This window comes from Accipiter gentilis, chromosome 2 (assembly GCF_929443795.1).
Source record: "Accipiter gentilis chromosome 2, bAccGen1.1, whole genome shotgun sequence".
Taxonomy (NCBI): domain Eukaryota; kingdom Metazoa; phylum Chordata; class Aves; order Accipitriformes; family Accipitridae; genus Astur; species Astur gentilis.
In genome coordinates, this window is record NC_064881.1 from 53,734,493 (window position 1) to 53,753,887 (window position 19,395).

General features: G+C 46.4%; 1 protein-coding gene across 4 annotated transcripts in view; it reads right to left on the reverse strand.

Moving 5' to 3' along the window:
- ZC3H3 (zinc finger CCCH-type containing 3) overlaps positions 1-19,395 on the reverse strand; it is a 178,968-nt gene that overhangs the window by 91,022 nt on the left and 68,551 nt on the right. For all 4 annotated transcript variants that reach the window (XM_049826031.1, XM_049826022.1, XM_049826012.1 and 1 more), the window contains one exon: positions 10,933-11,083. In XM_049826031.1, the coding sequence (XP_049681988.1) occupies positions 10,933-11,083 (151 nt within the window). The remainder of the gene's footprint in view (positions 1-10,932; positions 11,084-19,395) is intronic.

A 19,395-nucleotide genomic window follows, 5' to 3' on the forward strand; every position in this document is an offset into this window, starting at 1 on the left:
AAAATGAGAGAGAAGGAAGACCCATGTTATCTAAGCTACGGACTGGTTGGCTTCCAGCTCATTTCCATCCAACGTGGGCATCTCGGGCCAAGAGGGTACAGCAAGTTCAACATCTCATGCGGCAGAAAGCCAGCACCAGGCTGGGAGTTCGCCAGGAGGATGGCTCTCAGTGTACACTGGGAAAGAGCCTGGTGGTGGAAACCACCTCTTACGTATCTTTAATTTACGGGAGACATCTGTGTTTGGCTGGGTTTAAGTATTACAAAAGCAAAACTATGCCCCGATGACGTTAAACAAGAAGATGTTGCTTTTATTCTCAACTACACTCACCGCTTCCACATCTGTACAATTTCCCTATAGCCAAAAACTCAGTTTTCTGCATTTCTTTCCCTAAATCCAGAGAGCAAGACATTATCTGGGCTACAGATCTAAAGCCACGCTTCAGCAGCCAAATAAGAAGCCAGATTATCTCAAGGTGCATTACGCCCACAGGGAAAAAAAAAGGTTATTTTCCATACCTCTGCAGAAAATGCAAGGCATTTGCCCCAAATAACATAAGGTGAGGGCTATCAGCTATACCCCACTAATTCAGAAAGGGAGGAAAAAAAAAAGCAGTTCTCCCTTTTTTCAGCCAAACTAGTCAAGCATCTCCTTTTTCTGCTCATAGCCAACACAGATCTAGTACATGATGAAGCTGCAGGATCTCCCAGCAAGAAAAGATCCAGGTTTAGGGAACAGTGGGCTCCCCAAAGAAGGATGCTCCAGGCTCCAGAGAAGGGCTGTTCCAAGATCAACACAACACCCTGCTGAGTAAATAACCCATCATTGCCTCCCCAGGTTCGGATGTGACAGTTTTATTTTTAATAGAATCCATTCAAAACTCGACTACTCCATTAACCAAAATTAAAAAAAGAAAATCCCATTATTCTTAAGTATTTTCATATGCATTTAAAGCTGGTAGTTAACCTCTGAGTCCCGTTTTTATTTTGTTTTCATTAGTTCCTCCGAAGTAGAGCTCAATTACTGTGGCCGACCCTTCGAGGAGGAAACCCGAACACTCCCCCCAAGGCTGGCAGCCTCGAATTCATGCAAAAGCAGCAAAATGAGGCTGCTCCAGCACAGCACAGGACTGGGGGGACTGGGAGGATGGGGGGGGGGTGGACAGCCAGGGCAGGGAGTGGGCTGGTACAGCCCCCAGCTCCCACTGCAAAGCTGCCCATCTTGAATCTGTTGCTCAGCCTGTCAGCTGGTAAAGTACCCAGCTGTCAGCTCTGTTTTGGGAGAAAGCAACTGGGGAAAAAAAAAGAGGAAAAAAAGGAGAGGAAAAAAAAAGGGGGGGGGGGGGGGGGAGAAAAAAGGGGAAAAAGGAAAAAAAAAAGAAAAGGAAAAAAAAGAAAAAAGGGAGAAAAATAGGAAAAAGAAAAAGGAAAAAAGGAAGAAGGAAAAAGAAAAAGGAAAAAAGTAAGAAGGAAAAAGAAAAAAGAAAACAGGAAAAAAGGGGGAAGGGAGAAAGAGGGGGAAGGGTGAAGGGGGGAAAGGAAGGGAAAGGAAGGGAAAGGGGGGAAATAGAAAAAAGAAAAAAAGACATCTTAAAAAAAAAAAAAGAAAAAAAGGGGATACTGAGTGTTATAAAGTGCCTGTCTTTCTGCAAGGGGGGGAGCACTGAGCATATGAAAGATTAATCCCAAGCTTTGCCCAAAAGAGGCGACATTGTTTTTTAAAGCCTCTAAACTAGTCCCTAACAGAAACTGGATTATGCTAGGCCAGATGTCAGGGCTTCTCAGAAACAATACGGGGTTGTGTATCTCATACCATCCTCATTAAAAAGATTAAAAGTACTTCCTATAGAAAAAAAAACCCCGTATTTTCAAATGGGAGCCACAGTTTCCTCCTGCCTGTAATGTCTCCAATCCCGGCAGATGAATTTCACTTTAATGAGATGTCATTTTGGAGAATGGTTTAACATCCCTTCAAAAAAAATCTTAGCCCTAAACCTCGTAAAACCACGTCGAGATTATTAAAAGAAAATTTACCACACAGACAAAATAAAATAAAACAAAATAGAACCCGCCAATTCGCAGAATCCATGACACGGCCGTTTTTAAATGTGATGGAAAAGGCTTTCCAAGTTATCTGCTTAAACACAGGCTTTCTGTTTACTTCTCACTTTCATGTCAAATGAATTTGGGAAGAAAAAAATTGACAGGAACTTTAAGGACATTAGTCACATTTCGACTCCTTTTTCAGATTAACGCATCAAAAGCCAGGGAGGCGGAGGGGTATTTTATCATCTTGATAAAATAAAATTAACTCCTGGTGCCCCAACCTCTGCCCATAGGGTTATGCTCACGATCCTTTGCCTACACGAGGGGAGACCCAGGAGCAATCGGCACCAGGAGAAGAGAAGGCAAAATCCCACCGGAGCACCCTCTAAACAAGATAAATAACTTATAAAGCTGTGTTTGAAACCCCCCCCCCCAAAAAAATGAAGATTACAGTCTGGTCCTTGCAGGCTTCCCCCAGCTTGAAGAGCAGCATCTCAACCACAGCACCAGTCCAGTTTGTGCTCTAAACTGGACTGCGGGAGGTCAGGCTCCAACCTCCTGGACCCCTTCTCCCCACTAAAGCAAAGGTACTGACTGGTGGAAAAAATAAATGGACCGAGGAAAGAAAACAGCCTTTGCTGAGATCTTTAAAAGAAAAAAAAAAAATCCCTGTCTGCTCACAATATATGATAACTTCGATTAAAGCTTCCCCCCGTCAGAGCACTCAGCAATTATCAACGGTAGAAGCCTACGTTAACAGTTTTCTGCATCTTCTCTGCAACTTTCGAGATGATGCCCCAGCACCACAGAAATAAGGATTTGCTCCATCCATCGTGCATTACGGTCCCAAACCCCACTGTCAGCTCTCAACCCCAACCACTGACCCACTGGGATCAGGAACGTGCCGTGATTTAACGCGTCTTCCTCTTGGAGAACTGCACAAACCTCTCCAGACCCTGCATCGTCTTGAAGAGACATGGAGAGCAGCTTCTTTGCTCTCCAAAATTGCTTGATGACTTCTCCTGGAGGTATGTTGAGTAAATACATCAGAGCAGTGTCTGCTTAGCAACACGGAGAAATAATCAGGTGTCATTTATTTGCCTCTGGCTTCTCCACCTTGAGATTTTTGAGACGGTTGGTTAGGGATGGAGAGAGAAGGATTCTGCCAACACAGAGCACACCACGGGCAAAGCTGGCACTGAAAACTGCTTTGCTAACCTGCTTCTAATTCCACCAAGCATCACTAAACCGATGCACCTTTTGGTCTCCATCCCATCGTATGTCACTGCTGGATTTTGTATTTTTACAGATACATCAGGAATTTAAAAAAAAAAGTCCTGGGTTTGGCTGGGATAGAGTTAATTTTCTCTCTAGTAGCTGGTATAGTGCTATGTTTTGGGTTCAGTATGAGAAGAATGTTGATAACACACTGATGTTTCCAGTTGTTGCTAAGTAGTGTATAGACTAAGTCAAGGATTTTTCAACTTCCCATGCCCAGCCAGCAAGAAGGCTGGAGGGGCACAAGAAGTTGGGAGGGAACACAGCCAGGGCACCTGACCCAAACTGGCCAAAGGGGTATTCTATACCATGTGACGACATGCCCAGTATATAAACTGGTGGGACTGGGGCTGGGAGGAGCAGGGGAACTAACCAGGCATCGGTTGGCAAGTGGTGAGCTACTGCATTGTGCATCACTTGCTTTGTATATTCCAATCCTATCATTATTATTATTATTGCTGTTGTTGTCGCTTTATTATCGTTGTTACTATTTTTTTCCTTTCTGTCCTATTAAACTGTTCTTATCTCAACCCATGAGTTTTACTTTTTTTTCCCCCGATTCTTTTCCCATCCCACTGGGTGGGGGGGGAAGTGAGTCAGCAGCTGCATGGTGCTTAGTTGCTGGCTGGGGTTAAACCACGACACCAGCAAAGCACACCAAGCGGAGAAAAGATTTCCCCTAACGCTGACAGGTGAGATGAGAGCTAAACCATGCACGACTGGACACAAATAAACTGCCCACAGGGGCCACCCTGGCTCTGTAATTGCCAGCGTGGGTAAAGCTACTCAATGTTGGGTTGTTGTCCAAGCAACAGGCAGCAACGTATCTCAAACACTTCTCAACAGTTTCCAGAGATGTCACAAAAGTTGGGTGAACCCATCCCATTTCCAGAACAGATGGACTTCCTGGGGAGCCTTAGAGTGCAACCAAAAAGCTCAGAAGCTATTGAATTACTGTGGCTTAACATGTTGCCGCCCATCTGTTTGGATTATGGCAAATGACTTGGTGCACACTGAAACACTTGGGTTTAAGATGTTGTGCAACAGGGGCTTGGCTGCTCTGCGTTGCCCCAGACTGCAACACAATGAGAGGTACATAGAGAGGAAGAGACGGCTTCCCTGGAAAGTCACAAGGATATGCTCTCCTCCCCCAAAAAAGACAGGATATATTGAGTTTTCATGTTCATGCCATGCAACTAGTATTCACAGCAAGCCAACCATACTGTTCCGCATTCTGCAGGAATTAGATCTAGCAATTGATCTGGGAAAGCCGTGCTGGCACACACCCATTGGGGTACACACGCCTCTGTCTTGCAACCCAAGACATTTGTTCAACCATCTTTCCCTTCCCCAAGGGTTTAGGCAGAAAGAGTTAACTTATATGCTGACAGCACACCAAGACTGGCACCTGTGGCTCCACTCACCCCGGTCAGACATGGAAAATACTCCACCACAGAGTGGGAAGGCGAACATCCTTCCCGACCATGCTACCATTGTCTCAAGGAGGTGAAACTACTACTTCACTTCTGCAAGGAAACATGTAACAGGTCTCAAGACATCAGCAAAATGGGATCATGTAGCAAGGAAAATCTGAAAGGCTTCCCCAGGAGAGGATGGCAGGGACTGCACAAAATTAGCTCAGCACCCCAGCGTGGGACTTGGAGGAAAAGTCACCCCCTTAGTGCATCACCCACTTAACCTTTCAGTGCAAAACCCTAAAGGCTTTGCAGGGGAATGGGTGGCGAGGACCCAAGTCAAGGCCAGAAGGCTCTCATTTCCATCTTAGTCCATTCAATGTGCTCCAGGCCAAGAAAGAGAAACAAAAGAAGAAAACAAAACTAAACCACACAAGCGTATCCTCTGCTGACAATTCTTTTCTACTGAGCAGGCATTTCTCTGACAAATGTTATATTATCTTGTTATTTACTTATTTATAGTGCTGGAGGGGTAGGACTGTCCCTCAAGAGGCGCTGCTAAGTTTTCTGAAGGAAATATCTGAGCTTCTCCATCAGGGCCAGACTATTATTTGCAGACAGGTTACTTTTCTTTTAAAAACATGCATCAGTATTTTAGAAGAAAACTCTTCAAAGTGGGTCAGTGTTTAACTCACCCATCGGGGGTCTATAAACACAGCATCAGCTGCTAAGCATAGGTCTCTCTGCTCCCGAAAATGTGTCTTGAAGTGGCTCTGTCTCTCCATGAGAGGGTGAGCCGGGGTCTCCTGCAGGTGTTGGTGCATCCTCCTCCTCCTTTCTGTCCCTTTTGGCACGGTTCCTGGCTGAGCCCATCACAGGCACATCATCCCCCATACAGGGGCACAGACATTTCCCACTGCTGCCTTGGGACGGATACTCAATGGCATTTGGGTTTGTCCCGTTTGCCCCGCTCCGCTTGCGAGAAGACTGTCCCTGCGGTGGAGCACGTGGCTTTGCAAGGGGGGGGTTCTGCAACGGCCAGGAGTATCCTGCCGCCGTTACCCTCATCCGCTCCTTCCAGACAAGGTGCGTTGGGGTGGAGGATCCCAGCCACAACGGCAAACACCCTACCTACCTTTCTAGCAGTTTCCACAATCGTACAGCACCCTCAGCCCCAGAAGGTTTCTGCTGCCTCTGGGCAAGGTCTATGAAACCCAGGCATCCTGGTTTTACTGGTGGCTGCATCTGCTGACACCACGCGAACCACGGAAAGAGGCTGGGAGCAGAAGCAGCATCGCCGCCGTCGCTCAGTGCGCCGCTTCAGCCGTCGCAACTCCTCCGCGGCAACTCGTTCAGCCCTCTCCCGGCGGTGAGAGGCTGTGCGGGGAGAGGGCATCCCCCCGCGATTTCTAAGCAATGACCAACCGCAATGTCAATAGGAGCAAATGAAATTTAAGGCAAGCAAATCACAGCCCTTCTGAGCTGCGCTCCTGCAAAGCAGAGAGAGATAAGGGGGAGGAGTGAAAAGGAGAATCAATAAATCTTAACCTCATTCACAATGATCTGGAGCTCTTATTAAGTAAATTAATTTAAGTTAATTTAACTCGATCATGACTCCCGATCACAGTGATTTAGTGAGGGGGAAATTGCATTAGGAAAGGCCACACTCGCTAGATAGAAGAACGGAAGAAAATTAGATCCACTTAGCAATGTGAATTAATATGGAAATAGCAGGTGTAAATTTAACCTTATCAAGAGAGTGAAAATTATCTTCATAAATTTGGAGAAATAGCCCCCAAGTTGCTTATAAATCTATTTAAAACAAAAATATTACAAAAAGTGTAGTAAAATTAATTTAAAATATACTCCCATCTATCGCCTCTAAGAAAAGTCAGCAGCAGGGCGAAGTTTAATGCAACCTAGCAATAAGGGGAGAATGCAACTCATCACCAAGGGATTAGCAGTGGGTACCTCCAGACCTGCAGCGACTCTTCCTGTCACTCATTTCCCAAAGACACGTCCCTCTTCATCTTAGCCTGCTGATTTGGGGGAGTTTATCGACAATGAGGGCAACATGCCGGATGCCCCAGCAACGTTTCTTGCTGCAAACTGCAGCACAGATGCCCAAAAAGAGAGGAGGGAATCTCATAAACTTCTTTACTGACAGCAAGTTCACAAGATGGACAAGAACACAGCTCCTGCCTAAAGTTTATTAAGGCAGTGTATTAAATCTGAAAAGATGGGTGGTCACGTAAAACCCCTGCACATCACTTTTGTACTGCCCAAAACCTGGATTTTATAGTAGGAATTTCCCCTTAGCCTCAGCTAGAAAACAGTCTGGGAGCAGCACTTGACTACAGCACCACCAGCCTTTTAACATCACACTTCTGGCTTAAAGTGAAAAGGATATTAAGAATAAATAGTTGACCATTCAGTATGACACACACCAAAGGATAAAAATGAAGAGGTGACTAAACCAGTGCTGCAGGCATGCACAGCATGCCCCGCCACCACCAAAGCTGCCCATAGTTTTGGCAAAAGCAAAGCAAAGCAGCAAGAAAGCAGCTCCTGGCTCGTTGCTTGTTACAGATCCAAGAGGATGCTATGAACGATGGAGAAAAAAAACACACCAAAACATGAAAAACTATAGGAGAAGCATTTGCCATGTGCTTCCTCCAGACAGTCCAGATGATTGATCACACACAACGAAGGTAATAGGGAGACTAAGTAAGAGATTTATTGCTTCTTTAAAATATAATTGTTTTAATTTGCTGATGGCATTTTATCAAGATTTGCCTGCAACAGCTGTAAGATCTAAACTACATCATTTAATGAAGTCAGAGATTAATACAGATAAAATTATTCTACAAGTGGGAGCTCTCAACCAATTGCGGCGGCATGAACAGGTTGCTCCTCCGCAAAATCACCGCTTGGTTGAGAAAGACCTACAACCCAGCAGCCAGAGACTGCTGCTCTAACCTTGCCTCAATCCCCTGCCTGAAGCTCCTGCCTTCCTCAGCTCTTACTGCAGGTCCTCCATCCATCAACCATCCACATCTGGAGCAACAAGCTGCACGAGAAGAACCTGAGCCAAATAGTTAGAGCACGAGTTCTTTTCTATTAACTAAGGCTGAAGTTCATAGAATCACAGAAGGGTTTGCATTGGAAGAGACCTTTATAGGTCATCTAGTCTAACCCCCCTGCAATAAGCAGGGACATCTTCAAGTAGATCGGGTTGCTCAGAGCCCCTGTCCAGCCCAAAGTTTTCCAGGCATGGGGTATCAACCACCAATCTGGGCAAGCAAGTTAGTCAGCTATTACAGCATGGGATTAAACACACACATCTGCACTTCATCAAGGGGCAGCAGATTAAATTCAATATGGCTACAAATAAGCCTCTCTCTCCCTCCCTTACCACTTACACCTGGAAGAGTTTCACAAGTCGGGCTCGTACATCAATGGGATAATAGTTTTGGGCAGCGTCATGTCACAGTATGACACAATGATGCTCGCTATAAAGAGCATCAAGTGGTGAAAACTTCAAGTTTCACCAGCTGGGAAAGCCATTGCAGAACCAAATCCACCAACAGACAGCAGGTACAAGACGCAAATTCCCCTCCCAGGAATAAAACTGGGGTGATTACAGAGTAGGGCAAGCCTTGCGTGGCTCACATACTCTCTTTCAAGGTCCTAGCTGAGGCGCAGTAATGGCGGAGAGACAGTAAAGCAGCAGCTTTGCACAGATCCGTCGCAGAACATTTCACCGTCACAAAAACTAGAAACAAAAATCAATCTTTTCTCCAATAAATGAGCAGGATTTGCAGCGAGGGCAGTGACGGAGGGAGAAGGGTCATTTGAATGGGACTGCCTCTACCAGGAACAGAGAGCATCAGCTGTTTCCACCTAAATAAAAAGAGGAGGATTTGCTCAAAAGAGCTGGTTCAGGACCAAAAGAGCAGCAAACTGAGCTGGGGATGGGAAAGGGCAAGACTCATGTTGATGTGGATGTAAATGCACTCATTAGGGGCAATTTGAGTAGCACAGCAGTGACTGTAGCTACAGGAGTGACCAGAAGCAGAGTCAGCGTTATACCAACACTGCAGGAGGAAACAGGAGATGAAAAGCCACGAGAAGAAAGTCTTTTGTTTGCACGCAAAATACCAGGCACCATAATTATCAGCAGCAAATTATGAACCTCTAAGAAGCAATACAATTTAAGATTCTACTGTAACATACTTATACATTCACAATGCAAAAGCCACACTTTGAAATATTAATAATAATGTTTTTAAAAAGCTGCTTTTGGGGCCAAAGAAGAAATGCAACAATTATTCATTTGATAGTCTGGCTTTCTATCATAGCCTAAGAGCAGTGAGCAAGCAAGAACTCTCACAGGCAGGTAGGATGCACATACATGCAGCCTTGATTCAGTGAAAAAGTAGGATAAGGGAGCAAGAAAAAGAGTATGTGGTTTGTTTGTGGAAAGGGAAATTCAAGAAGTTGGCCCCAAGGACGTGCAAATGGAGGTGGCACCTACAAGGGGAGCAATAATTGGATGAGACAAACCAGCCACTTTTGGGGATCAGTAAGAGGAGACATGTGGATCTCTGGACTGGATAAAAGGGCATGATGTACAGGTGGGAAAATATCAAAGGCAAAAGTAGAAGGTGAAGAAAAAGGAGGAGGCAGAGCAGGTAACGCTGACGGAAAAAAAATCGGGTGGAAATCAGCCACTAGCCCAAAAGGATCCCACTGCTTCCATTCGAGAAGCAGCACTTTAAAACGGAGGCCAGATTTTCTCAACTAATTGCTTGAAAAAACAGACAAAATAATAGATATAATTTTATATTTTAAAAAAACAGTTTGAAAATAAACACCTTTTCTAATCTCTCTGTTTACCTGGTACTTTGCCTCATCACCCTGAAGTCTTCCAAAACCAACCTTCCCTTCAGATACCAGTATTTGTGAAACTCAAAGCCAAATTCACGTAGTATAGGGAAAAATCAGGTGAAGATAGGCTTTAAAAACAATCACCGCAATCTTTGTTTCTCCGCAGCACCCACCACAAAAGTCATCAACCCTTGGGGCATTGCTGGGGGGAAATAACTTTTGGAAGAAACCACCTGGAGCAGGGTGTTGATGCCGACCCGTGTCTCTGCTCTGCCGGAGGAGCCAATGGTGGGGGACAGCCCATAGCATCCCCTAGCGCCTCGGGTTTGTTACACTGGAATAAATAATAAAACGAACAGGCCCATAGCAGAACAGAGCAGGCTCTCTTTGCCCAAAATATTGCCTGTGAGAGTGGCAAACCAGCATGTCAAGGGGAGGAGAAGTCATTCTCAGCCTAAGAATAGCCAGAATCTGGGTTATAATCAAAATTATCAGTTCTAATAGTGCCTTTTTTTAGAGCATCAATTACCGTAATGACCCTTCTGCTTATACACAAGTTCCAGGATTTGTCTTGGTCTCTGAGATGTTCCCTGGTTACATCTCCACCAGCTAAGGCAGCTGCAGCTCGCTTGTAGCTGAAATACAGACGTCAGCACAGCTGAGTTAAGGAAGACTCAGACTCAAGGGTTCGGCACCATCCTTTGGTGACACCCTTCTTCAGACGGGTGCTGGCACGCCAAATTATTTGCTACAGGGCCCGGCTGATGGTCCGCCCACCCAGATAACCCAGGAATAAGCAAGTCTGTGCCTGCACCTATCTCCTGGTGTAGGTTTGGGGCATCTGCCTCCAACACGCTTTCAGTAAGCTCCTCTGTAGCATCAACATACACAATAATGTTATAAAGGGAAGGTCTGGCCTCGTTAGCAGGCTTGACCATCCCTAATTAAGAGGCCACGTCTATCTCCAAAAGAAGCAGCAAGTTTACTTAGGTCTGATGTAAAAAGCTGTGTGCATTTATTCATCTTCCTTACTACAGCTTATTTAACTGCTTCATGGAAACAATTAATTCAAACAGGGAATAAATATGAAGCCACAGACTGCGGTAAGCTGTTGGCCGCCGACTCGGGCTAATGTGATTACTAATACGATTTTACACTTTAAGTCAATAAACTCTGCGTAGAAGCAGCTAAACAAATAGAGAAATTAAGCAACAAACATGTAACAGTAATAACACGGAGCCAACGTGGGAGCTCCCTCGGCTCTCGTGTCCCAACCAGCTGCATTCAAGGGATGGAAGCATTACCTGGATGTCATGGGGCGTCTCATCTTCCAGTTGGGAACTGGGCTGCTGAAGGACGATGAGGCTGGAGACACCACATTCTTCTTCACTATCCTGTAGCGTGTCTTTATCACCTTGTTGGCTGGGGGGTTCCTCATGAAGTGCAAGTTGGCTCCTATGAGAAAGCAAATGGAAAAAAAGGCTTGAAATACAGGTGTGCATGGGACAGAAGGGACCTCACCAATGTAGGTCCTACACCCAACTCTTTAGCACCCACAAAAGGGGCAAAAGACCCCCGGGGTGTATCAGGCATGGGACCACCATGGTTCACGGTAACAGAAAGGCTCTGATGAGCTTGGGGGTATTTGGCTTTACCAGCCCGGCAGCAAAACTCTACCAGGTGAATCATGCATTCACCAATACCTTGACCCCCAATATCTACATTGGAAACAGAATTACATATTTAATCACTCCCGTTTTCATCATATTTTGCAGGATGATCTACACACCAGTTTATTCTGCTGAATGTTTCATGCAATTAACAGTTATATGTTTGACTCTGGTTTTCCTCCACTTGATAGCTAGCAATTTTTTTCACGGCTTTAAGGAATGCATCTAATTGCCTGACTTTTATAACATACAGCTATAACTGCCCAGATAATTAAAGCTGACACTACATGCTGAGACTAAGTCTTCTGGTTTTATAACTGATTTAAAGGGCCGGCTGTTTTTCTTGGAGATACTCTAATTAAAATTATTGCAAGGTTGAGAGGGGAAAAGCAGAATCATTATTTCCCCTGAAAATGTTGTACCCGTCCCCACATTTGTGTCTGCGAGAGAAGGGAGAGTAAGGTTGATTCCAGGTAAACTGGTAATCTCAGGATGCTGGATCGATATCGAAACAAGAAAAATAGGGAAATGCATTTTAGAGCTGATCTCGTTCCCTAGAGCGGAGGGAGCAGTTTCCCCATCTCCCTGCAGCAGTGGTAATGGCAATCCATGCCTTTACAGTTTAATATGGAGAATATTTTCCTTCTTGTGCATTCCCAAGCAAGCTGGCATCTTGCGTTGGGTTCAGGAGGGATCAGGCAGCCCGTAGCATGAATTTCCACTCCCAAACTCAGCCAGAGAGTTACAGCTTCCAATTGGGGGGAGGAGAAAACCAGGCTCTGCCACGACAGATAAATCACTGGAATTTTTCATAATAAAGACGACGATTGCAACGCTCCTTGATACTATACTGCAAGATAAATGATCACCGAGCAAGGAGCGTATGGAGGGATTCACAGCCTTCAACACTGCCTATAAAGCCCCGAGCACGCTCACGACACCATGCAAATAATCTCTTTTATATGGCTGCAATAAAATTTGGAAGGCGTTTGGTATAAATAGCCCAGCCAGCTCTAAGTTGGCATTGCACTTGCCCACACCGCAGCATATGGGACCTCCAACCCCTGTTTGCACCGTGCATGAAGCCAGATCCTCACACCAAAGTGTTATTTTAAGAGAGATGCTTTTACATCCTTCCAACTATACGGGACCCCTGCTTAATTAATGCATCAAAATAATGCCTGCATGCAAATTATTTTCTGCAGTGTCGCAGTAAGCAGCAGACTTTTGATGATGCTTTCAAGACCAGCACGCTGCTGTTAACCAGCCAGCATCTATAAAACCGGCAGCGCTACAAAGTACGCTCCAAGTAAGGGTGCATTAAGTCAACCGGTAAACGTTGAGCAAACTGAAGAGCCAGGAAGTTAATGCCAGTAACTTAAAGACCTTCTGGTGATTTGGAATAAAAATTAAATTAAAAGAAACTAAAAGAAAACCAGATGTTTTGTGGGCCCATGTCAACCTCATGAAGTTCAACAGGGCCAAGTGCAAGGTCCTGCATCTGGGTCGGGGCAATCCCCAGTATCAGTAAATTCTGGGGGACGAAGGGATGGAGAGCAGCCCTGTGGAGAAGGACTTCAGGATACTGGTGGGTGACAAATGGAACATGAACCAGCAAAGTGCGCTCGCAGCCCAGAAATCCAATCATCTCCTGGGCTGCATCCAAAGCAGCGTGACCAGTATTTTGAGGGAGGGGATTGTCCCCCTCTACTCCGCTCTGGTGAGACCCCCCTGGAGCACCACATCCAGCTCTGGGGTGCCCAACATAAGAAGGACATGGAACTCTTGGAGCGGGTCCAGAGGAGGGACACAGAAATGGTCTGAGGGCTGGAACACCTCTCTTATGAAGAAAGGCTGAGAGAGTTGGGGTTGTTCAGCCTGGAGAAGATAAGGCTCAGGGGAGACCTTCTTCTGGCCTTTCAATATAGAAAGGGAGCTTATAAGAAACATGGAGAGAGACTTTTTACCAGGGCCTGTAGTGACAGGACAAGGGGCAACAGTTTTAAACAGAAAGAGGATAGGTTCAGATTGGACATAAGGAAGAAATTCTTTACTGTGAGGGTCGTGAGACACTGGACCAGGTTGCCCAGACAAATTGTGGATGTCCCATCCTTGAAAGTGTTCAGGGCCAGGTTGGATGGAGCTTTGAGCAACCTGATCTAGTGGGAGATGACCGGGCCCGTGGAAGGGGGGTTGGACTAGAGGATCTCCAAAGGTTCCTTCCAGCCCAAACCATTCTATGATTTGATGACCAGAGGAACTGCAGACACCCATTGCTTTAGTGGTGAGGCATGAAAAGAAAGAGGAAATAAACCAGAAAGCAAACAGGTTTTCATCACTGTTTCCCTGTCCTGAGACTTTTTGTACCAGACTAAATTCTTCAGGGCAGCAACTGCACCATCGCATGGCTTTTTAAAACCCTTTGCAAGGTTCAAGCCCTAATTACAATCATAATTGCTCGCAAGCACTGGCAAAGTTGGAGCGTTTTGCTTCAGAGAACTGTATTTAGGATTGCAAAATGGGAATAACAAGAGGACAGTCGTGCAACCCCTTGCATGGCCCAACACTGCACACCCATGATGAAATCCCAGCTACCGTGAGGGCTGGTGAACCGGCTGGCCAACTACAAGATCCCCTTGTCACCCAGAAGGCGTGGACGTACCCAGCCTCTCACGGTATGGCATCAACCATGTACCCAAAGCAGCTCTTTCGCACCGGAGAAGGGATGAGATCCACAACCCCGCATCCTCCCCGAACAGCAACAGCACAAGCTGACCCTTTCCCTCCGCCGCTCCGACCTTACAAAATTATTAAGCTGGGAATTTGTTGAATACATTATTAACAATTTTTTTTTTTATTATTATTTTTTTTTCCCCTACACAAGCTCTAGCTGCCACTAATCAACCCAGAACCTCATCAAACTCCTGCCTGACATCGTCCCCTGCCTCACGCTTGCACAAGAAATACAGGTCCCAAATTGTTGCGGCTTGCAGGCGTCCCCCCCCTTCCTTGCACAAACGGGCTGGCACCTGGTAAACTCTATTCCCCAGCGGTAATTGGATGGTGTATTCATGCCGAAGCTGCTCTTCTGAAAGTGCCTGCGTGCACGGCTCCAGCATTAACCACCTCCTGAAAGAGACTCTCCGAAGAGCTCAGTTTTCTATTATTACTTGCTAGCTGAGGGGTTTTGTGTAGATAATCATGTTATTTAGATAGGATGTTGGTTTAATTCCCTTCATTACAGGCTCCCAGGGTTGTAATTTTTTTTCTCCGCATGATGTATTCCCCGTGGCACATTTCACTCAAATCAAACACTTTACGCTTTTATTACAAACAATACCCCAGCGTCCCCCGTTATCAGCCCAGCGCACACATGCACACTCCTCGCAGAGATCCAGAGGTCAGTTCTAATGACTAATCGATCTCATTAGCTTTCCTAATTAAAAACTTTACTACCGCAATGGAAGACAAACTACAAAAAAACTGCTTGCATCATATTTGAATGGGATATGAGCATCATTTATCAGCCAGGGCTCGCAGCCCGTGCCCATCGCAACGGGTCGCGCGCTGCTGAGGTTGGTGCTTTATTCAGAGCCGTGTAGCCCCCAGGCACCACTTGCACCTACTGTGCCCGTGGAAAAAATCCTGGTGCAAACTCCAATGCTGACCCTGAGATGGGCAATTTCCTGCCAAAACCTCTTGCCACAGCGCTCCAAGCAGATGGGATCCGGGACCCACGTCATCCTTTGGGATGAATGCACTCATCCTTTAGGAAAGGGGTTGAATGCAACATGGTTACGAGGATCCTTATTTCTGTTCTTATTTTGCTGCAAGAGGTACCCAGAATCAACCCCCACGGAAGCTGAAGCAGGGAGAGCAAAAACAGGGCTGACTCCTGGGATGTCTGTGGGAGAGTTGGAAACAACGTGAGGTCTGACTTGCTTTCGGACATCCTTAAAATATATTAGCACCACTACACCTTAAACTTTTATATTCTCCAACCATTCCAGATTGCCTTTTCTTTCTATTCTGTCTCTCCCCAAAATGAATGAAGTTTTAACATGTAAAAGTGATAGCTTTTTTCCAACCCCAATACAAAGTGGAGAATTAAGATCACTTGCAAAGAAGTTTCAACAAAAAAAGTAAAACCTTTTGTAAAAAGATGTATTTACCTCGATGGCAAGAAAAATGGGGAGGGAGAATATTGACCTGCTGTTATTTACTCCAAATCCTTCATCCTTATAAGCTCTCATTAAATTTAAATCCTCCACTTCAGCCAGAAAATGAGCGGAGGGGAGACAGATATTAGCTAACTTTGCCTGCTCCTCAATCGAACCAGGTCCAACAGTCTCAGTCCTACAATCACACAGGACTCACGCAGGCAGTGGGGAACGCCGCACCCTGAGCCATTTATTTCTGCATGACTGTGCTGTTACAGCAGCTCTCCAGGGACAGGCCAGCATCGTCAGCCAGCCGAGCCCTAACGAGCAAGCGTGCAAGTCCACGCGGCAAGGGAAGATGATGCTGCTCAGGGTGGATTAGGGAAACCACAATATTGGTGGTGTAAATCCTGTCCACCTACTGCTAGGAAAAGGAAAGTTAAATAAGCAAGGGTAATTTCAGGAGTGCAGATTGCCAAGTTCAAGAAATTATTGCAGCTTTTGGAAGAGGGTATGGAATAGAAAGAGCTTCCGATATGGGCACAGGAATAGGAAAAAACCTAAAGTAATCGGTGCTGTAGGCCATGACATGACCTAGGACCTACTGGGTCTCCTACCCTCCGTTATCAGCCACCACGAACCTTCCCATGCCTAAGTCTCTGCTAGGGCACACTGGACCACCAGCAGCTCAACGCCCAGCTGCTGCCACTGCTGCTATTAAACCCCAATCCGAGGCGAGCCGGGGAAGCAGTGAGTGACAGGTACATTGATCTTCCAGCACTTGGAAGAGAGACGAGAGCGAGAACGAATGCAAATTGGGGAGCAGAAGCTGTACCTTTGATACGATGCTGGTATTGTCCCCAGCTCTGGAGGAAACCTCAGGGATGTGAAGCAATGCAGCAGGGCCACCCTAAGGGGCCCTTTTAACTCAGTCATGACGAGTCCACTAAGAAAAAAAGCAAAGCAGAGGCCAAAAACCTCTGAAAAAACTGCATTGCTTTATCAAAGACAGCCATTAGGAAGAAAAATAAAGGGCTAAGGACTACTAGTACATGTGCAAAGGACGCCACAAGCATGCCATAATTCCTGATACAGGCTCTGATGTTAGCAGGGATCTAAAAAACACTTTCGAAACCAAAAGCAGCTCCAAAAAGAACTGAAAATCTCTGCCAAAGGGTATTCTGAAAGCAAACACTTTCTAACGCAAAGATGAATCCCACAAACACCCTTGCCACGGGATTTGCTCCAGGCCTGGAAGTAAAGATTCAGCAAAAACCATCGTTCTCTCTTCCTCAGCTCCCAGAACGAAACTGCCGCTCACCTGCTACCCAAAGTAAACCCACGCTACAGCAGCAGGCACTTGCAGCAGCAGGAAAATCACCCACGTGCTGTGATGCTCTGGGATGGCACGGGACCAAATCTCCCTCCTTTCCACGGGGAAAACTGTCTCTGACCCAAGACCACCTGGTTGCTAGCTTACCTTGCTCTCCCAGCACGCTCAGAGCTGAGGAGCATCCTTGTTTGCGAGCACACCTGCGAAACAGGTTGGGAAGCTACCCTGCACCATGCAGCGTTAACCAAAACGTTAACAAGCAGCGTGGAAGCAGAGGATTAAGCAGGACATTGCAGGTTTAGGCAAGAGCACGCGGAGGTTGGGGTGACCGGCGTTGAGGCATGGAGCGAGCCCCTCGCAGCTCCTTTTTGTAAAACCCAGCAAGACCGTGTTCTGACTGATTTGATACCCTTCTACGACATCGGCACACACCTCATGGATGAAGGGAAGGTGGTGCATGTAGTCCTTCTGGATTTTAGTAAGGCTTTTGATACTGTCCCTCACAGCATCCTTCTGGACAAGTTGTCCAACTGTGGGATGAGCGGGTACACGGTGCACGGGGGGAAGAACTGGCTGAAGGGCAGGGCTCAAAGGGTCGTAGTGAACGGGGCTACATCTGGCTGGCAAGTTGTCACCAGCGGTGTTCCTCAGGGCTCAGTCCTAGAGCTGGTTGCATTCCATATTCTTATCAATGATCTACATGTAGGAGTTGAACACATCATTAGCAAATTTGCTGATAATACCAAACTGGGAGGTGCTGTTGACTCTTTCAAGGTCAAGAGGCCTACCAGAGGGATTGAGATAGATTGGAGCATTGGGCAATCACCAATGGCATGAAATTTAAGAAGAACAAATGTCAGATTCTGCACCTAGGACAGAGTAATGCTGGACACAAGTATAAATTGGGAGAGAAGTGGCTGGAAAGCAGCCCTGCAGAAAGGGATCTGGGGGTGCTGGCTGACAGCAGGCTCAGTACGTGTGCCCTGGCAGCCAAGAGGGCAAACCGCGTTCTGGGGTGCATCAAACACAGTAGAACCAGCTGGTCAGAAGAGGTGATTCTCCCACTGTATTGATAATAAAAAGGAGGAAGGAAGAAAGAGGAAGAAAGGAGGAAGAAGGAAGAAGAAAGAAGGAGGAGGAAGAGTTCCAGTTGGAAGAGACCTACAACAATCATCTAGTCCGACTGCTGACTAGGTGGACTAAGATTTCGCTTTGGTGTGACCTCACCTTGAATATTGTGTGCAGTTCTGGGCCCCACAATTTAAGAAGGACATTAAGGTCCTTGAATGCATCCAGAGGAGGGCAACAAAGCTTGGTGACAGGGCTGGAAGGCATGTCCTGTGAGGAGCAGCTGAGGACTTTGGGTTTGTCTAGTTGGGAGAAAAGGAGGTTGATGAGCAACCTCATTGCTCTCTGCAGCTTCCTGAGGAGGGGAAAAGGAGAGGGAGATGCTGAGCTCTTCTCCCTGGGTTCCAGTGACAGGACACATGGGAATGGGTCAAAGCTGTATCGGAGGAGGTTTAGACTGGACATGAGGAAGCATTTCTTTACCGAGAGGGTGGTCAAACACTGGAACAGGCTTCCTAGAGAGGTGGTTGATGCACCAAGACTGTCAGTGTTTAAAAGGGATTTGAACAATGCCCTTAATAATTTGCTTTAACTTTTAGTCAGCCCTGAAGCGGTCAGACAGTTGGACGAGATGATCACTGTAGGTTCCTTCCAGCTGAACTATTCTATTCTAAAATGCAATGTGTGGCTTCAGGACAACTCTATTATCAGGATGATAAATATAAGCCGAAAAGAATCCAGACAACAGCAGCAATAACACAAGTCCATGGCAAACTCCTCACCTCTTTATATCTGAAATATGTGGGAAATGGAAACATGCAGCTTAAGTTATCAAGGACTATTAGGAGAAAAGGAAATCTTACAACCGCAACAGAGGCAGGAAACTTCTCCAGCATGCAAGGAGCTGGCTGCAGCTGTCCTGCCCCAAAACTACCTAACTGCAGGTAAACCGGAGGCATACGCAGCGCTACCAAAGAGCAGTTTAACAACAGCACACCAAGGGAGACGGACATTTTCTCATCCACACTGCAAGCCAATGACTCGCTAAGCCTTGTCAAGATAGTCACTGACCCACTGAGACCAGCATCTTCACTCTGCATCCCCAGGACAGGCTCTGCAGGCTGAAAAAGCCTTGGGAACTTACCATCTCATCACGAACTGCCTCAGGAGGGATCTCAAGTAAGTTCCCAAGATATACTGGGCAAGAAGCTATTTTGCACCACATGCAATACAATGGAAGGGCAAGGGGTGCAGGGTCAAAGCCAGCGAGAGGCATTGATCCAGCCAGCTCCCGGGAGCAGGGCAGCCGTGCAGATGAGCTTCAGATGCTGGAGCTGTGATACCCACCAGCCCTCCGCTTCTTAGCAAAACAGCATGCAGAGACAGAGGAAAAATACAGGGAAAATACCAAGCATCACCCTTGTCCTTCCATTACCCCCACGGTGAGCCCACACCAGCAGGTAAGGGTAAATTTGGTAGCTCCTTTGCAGCCAGGAGCAACCTCAACAGCAAAAGCACCGTGGGAAGCTCGGGCAG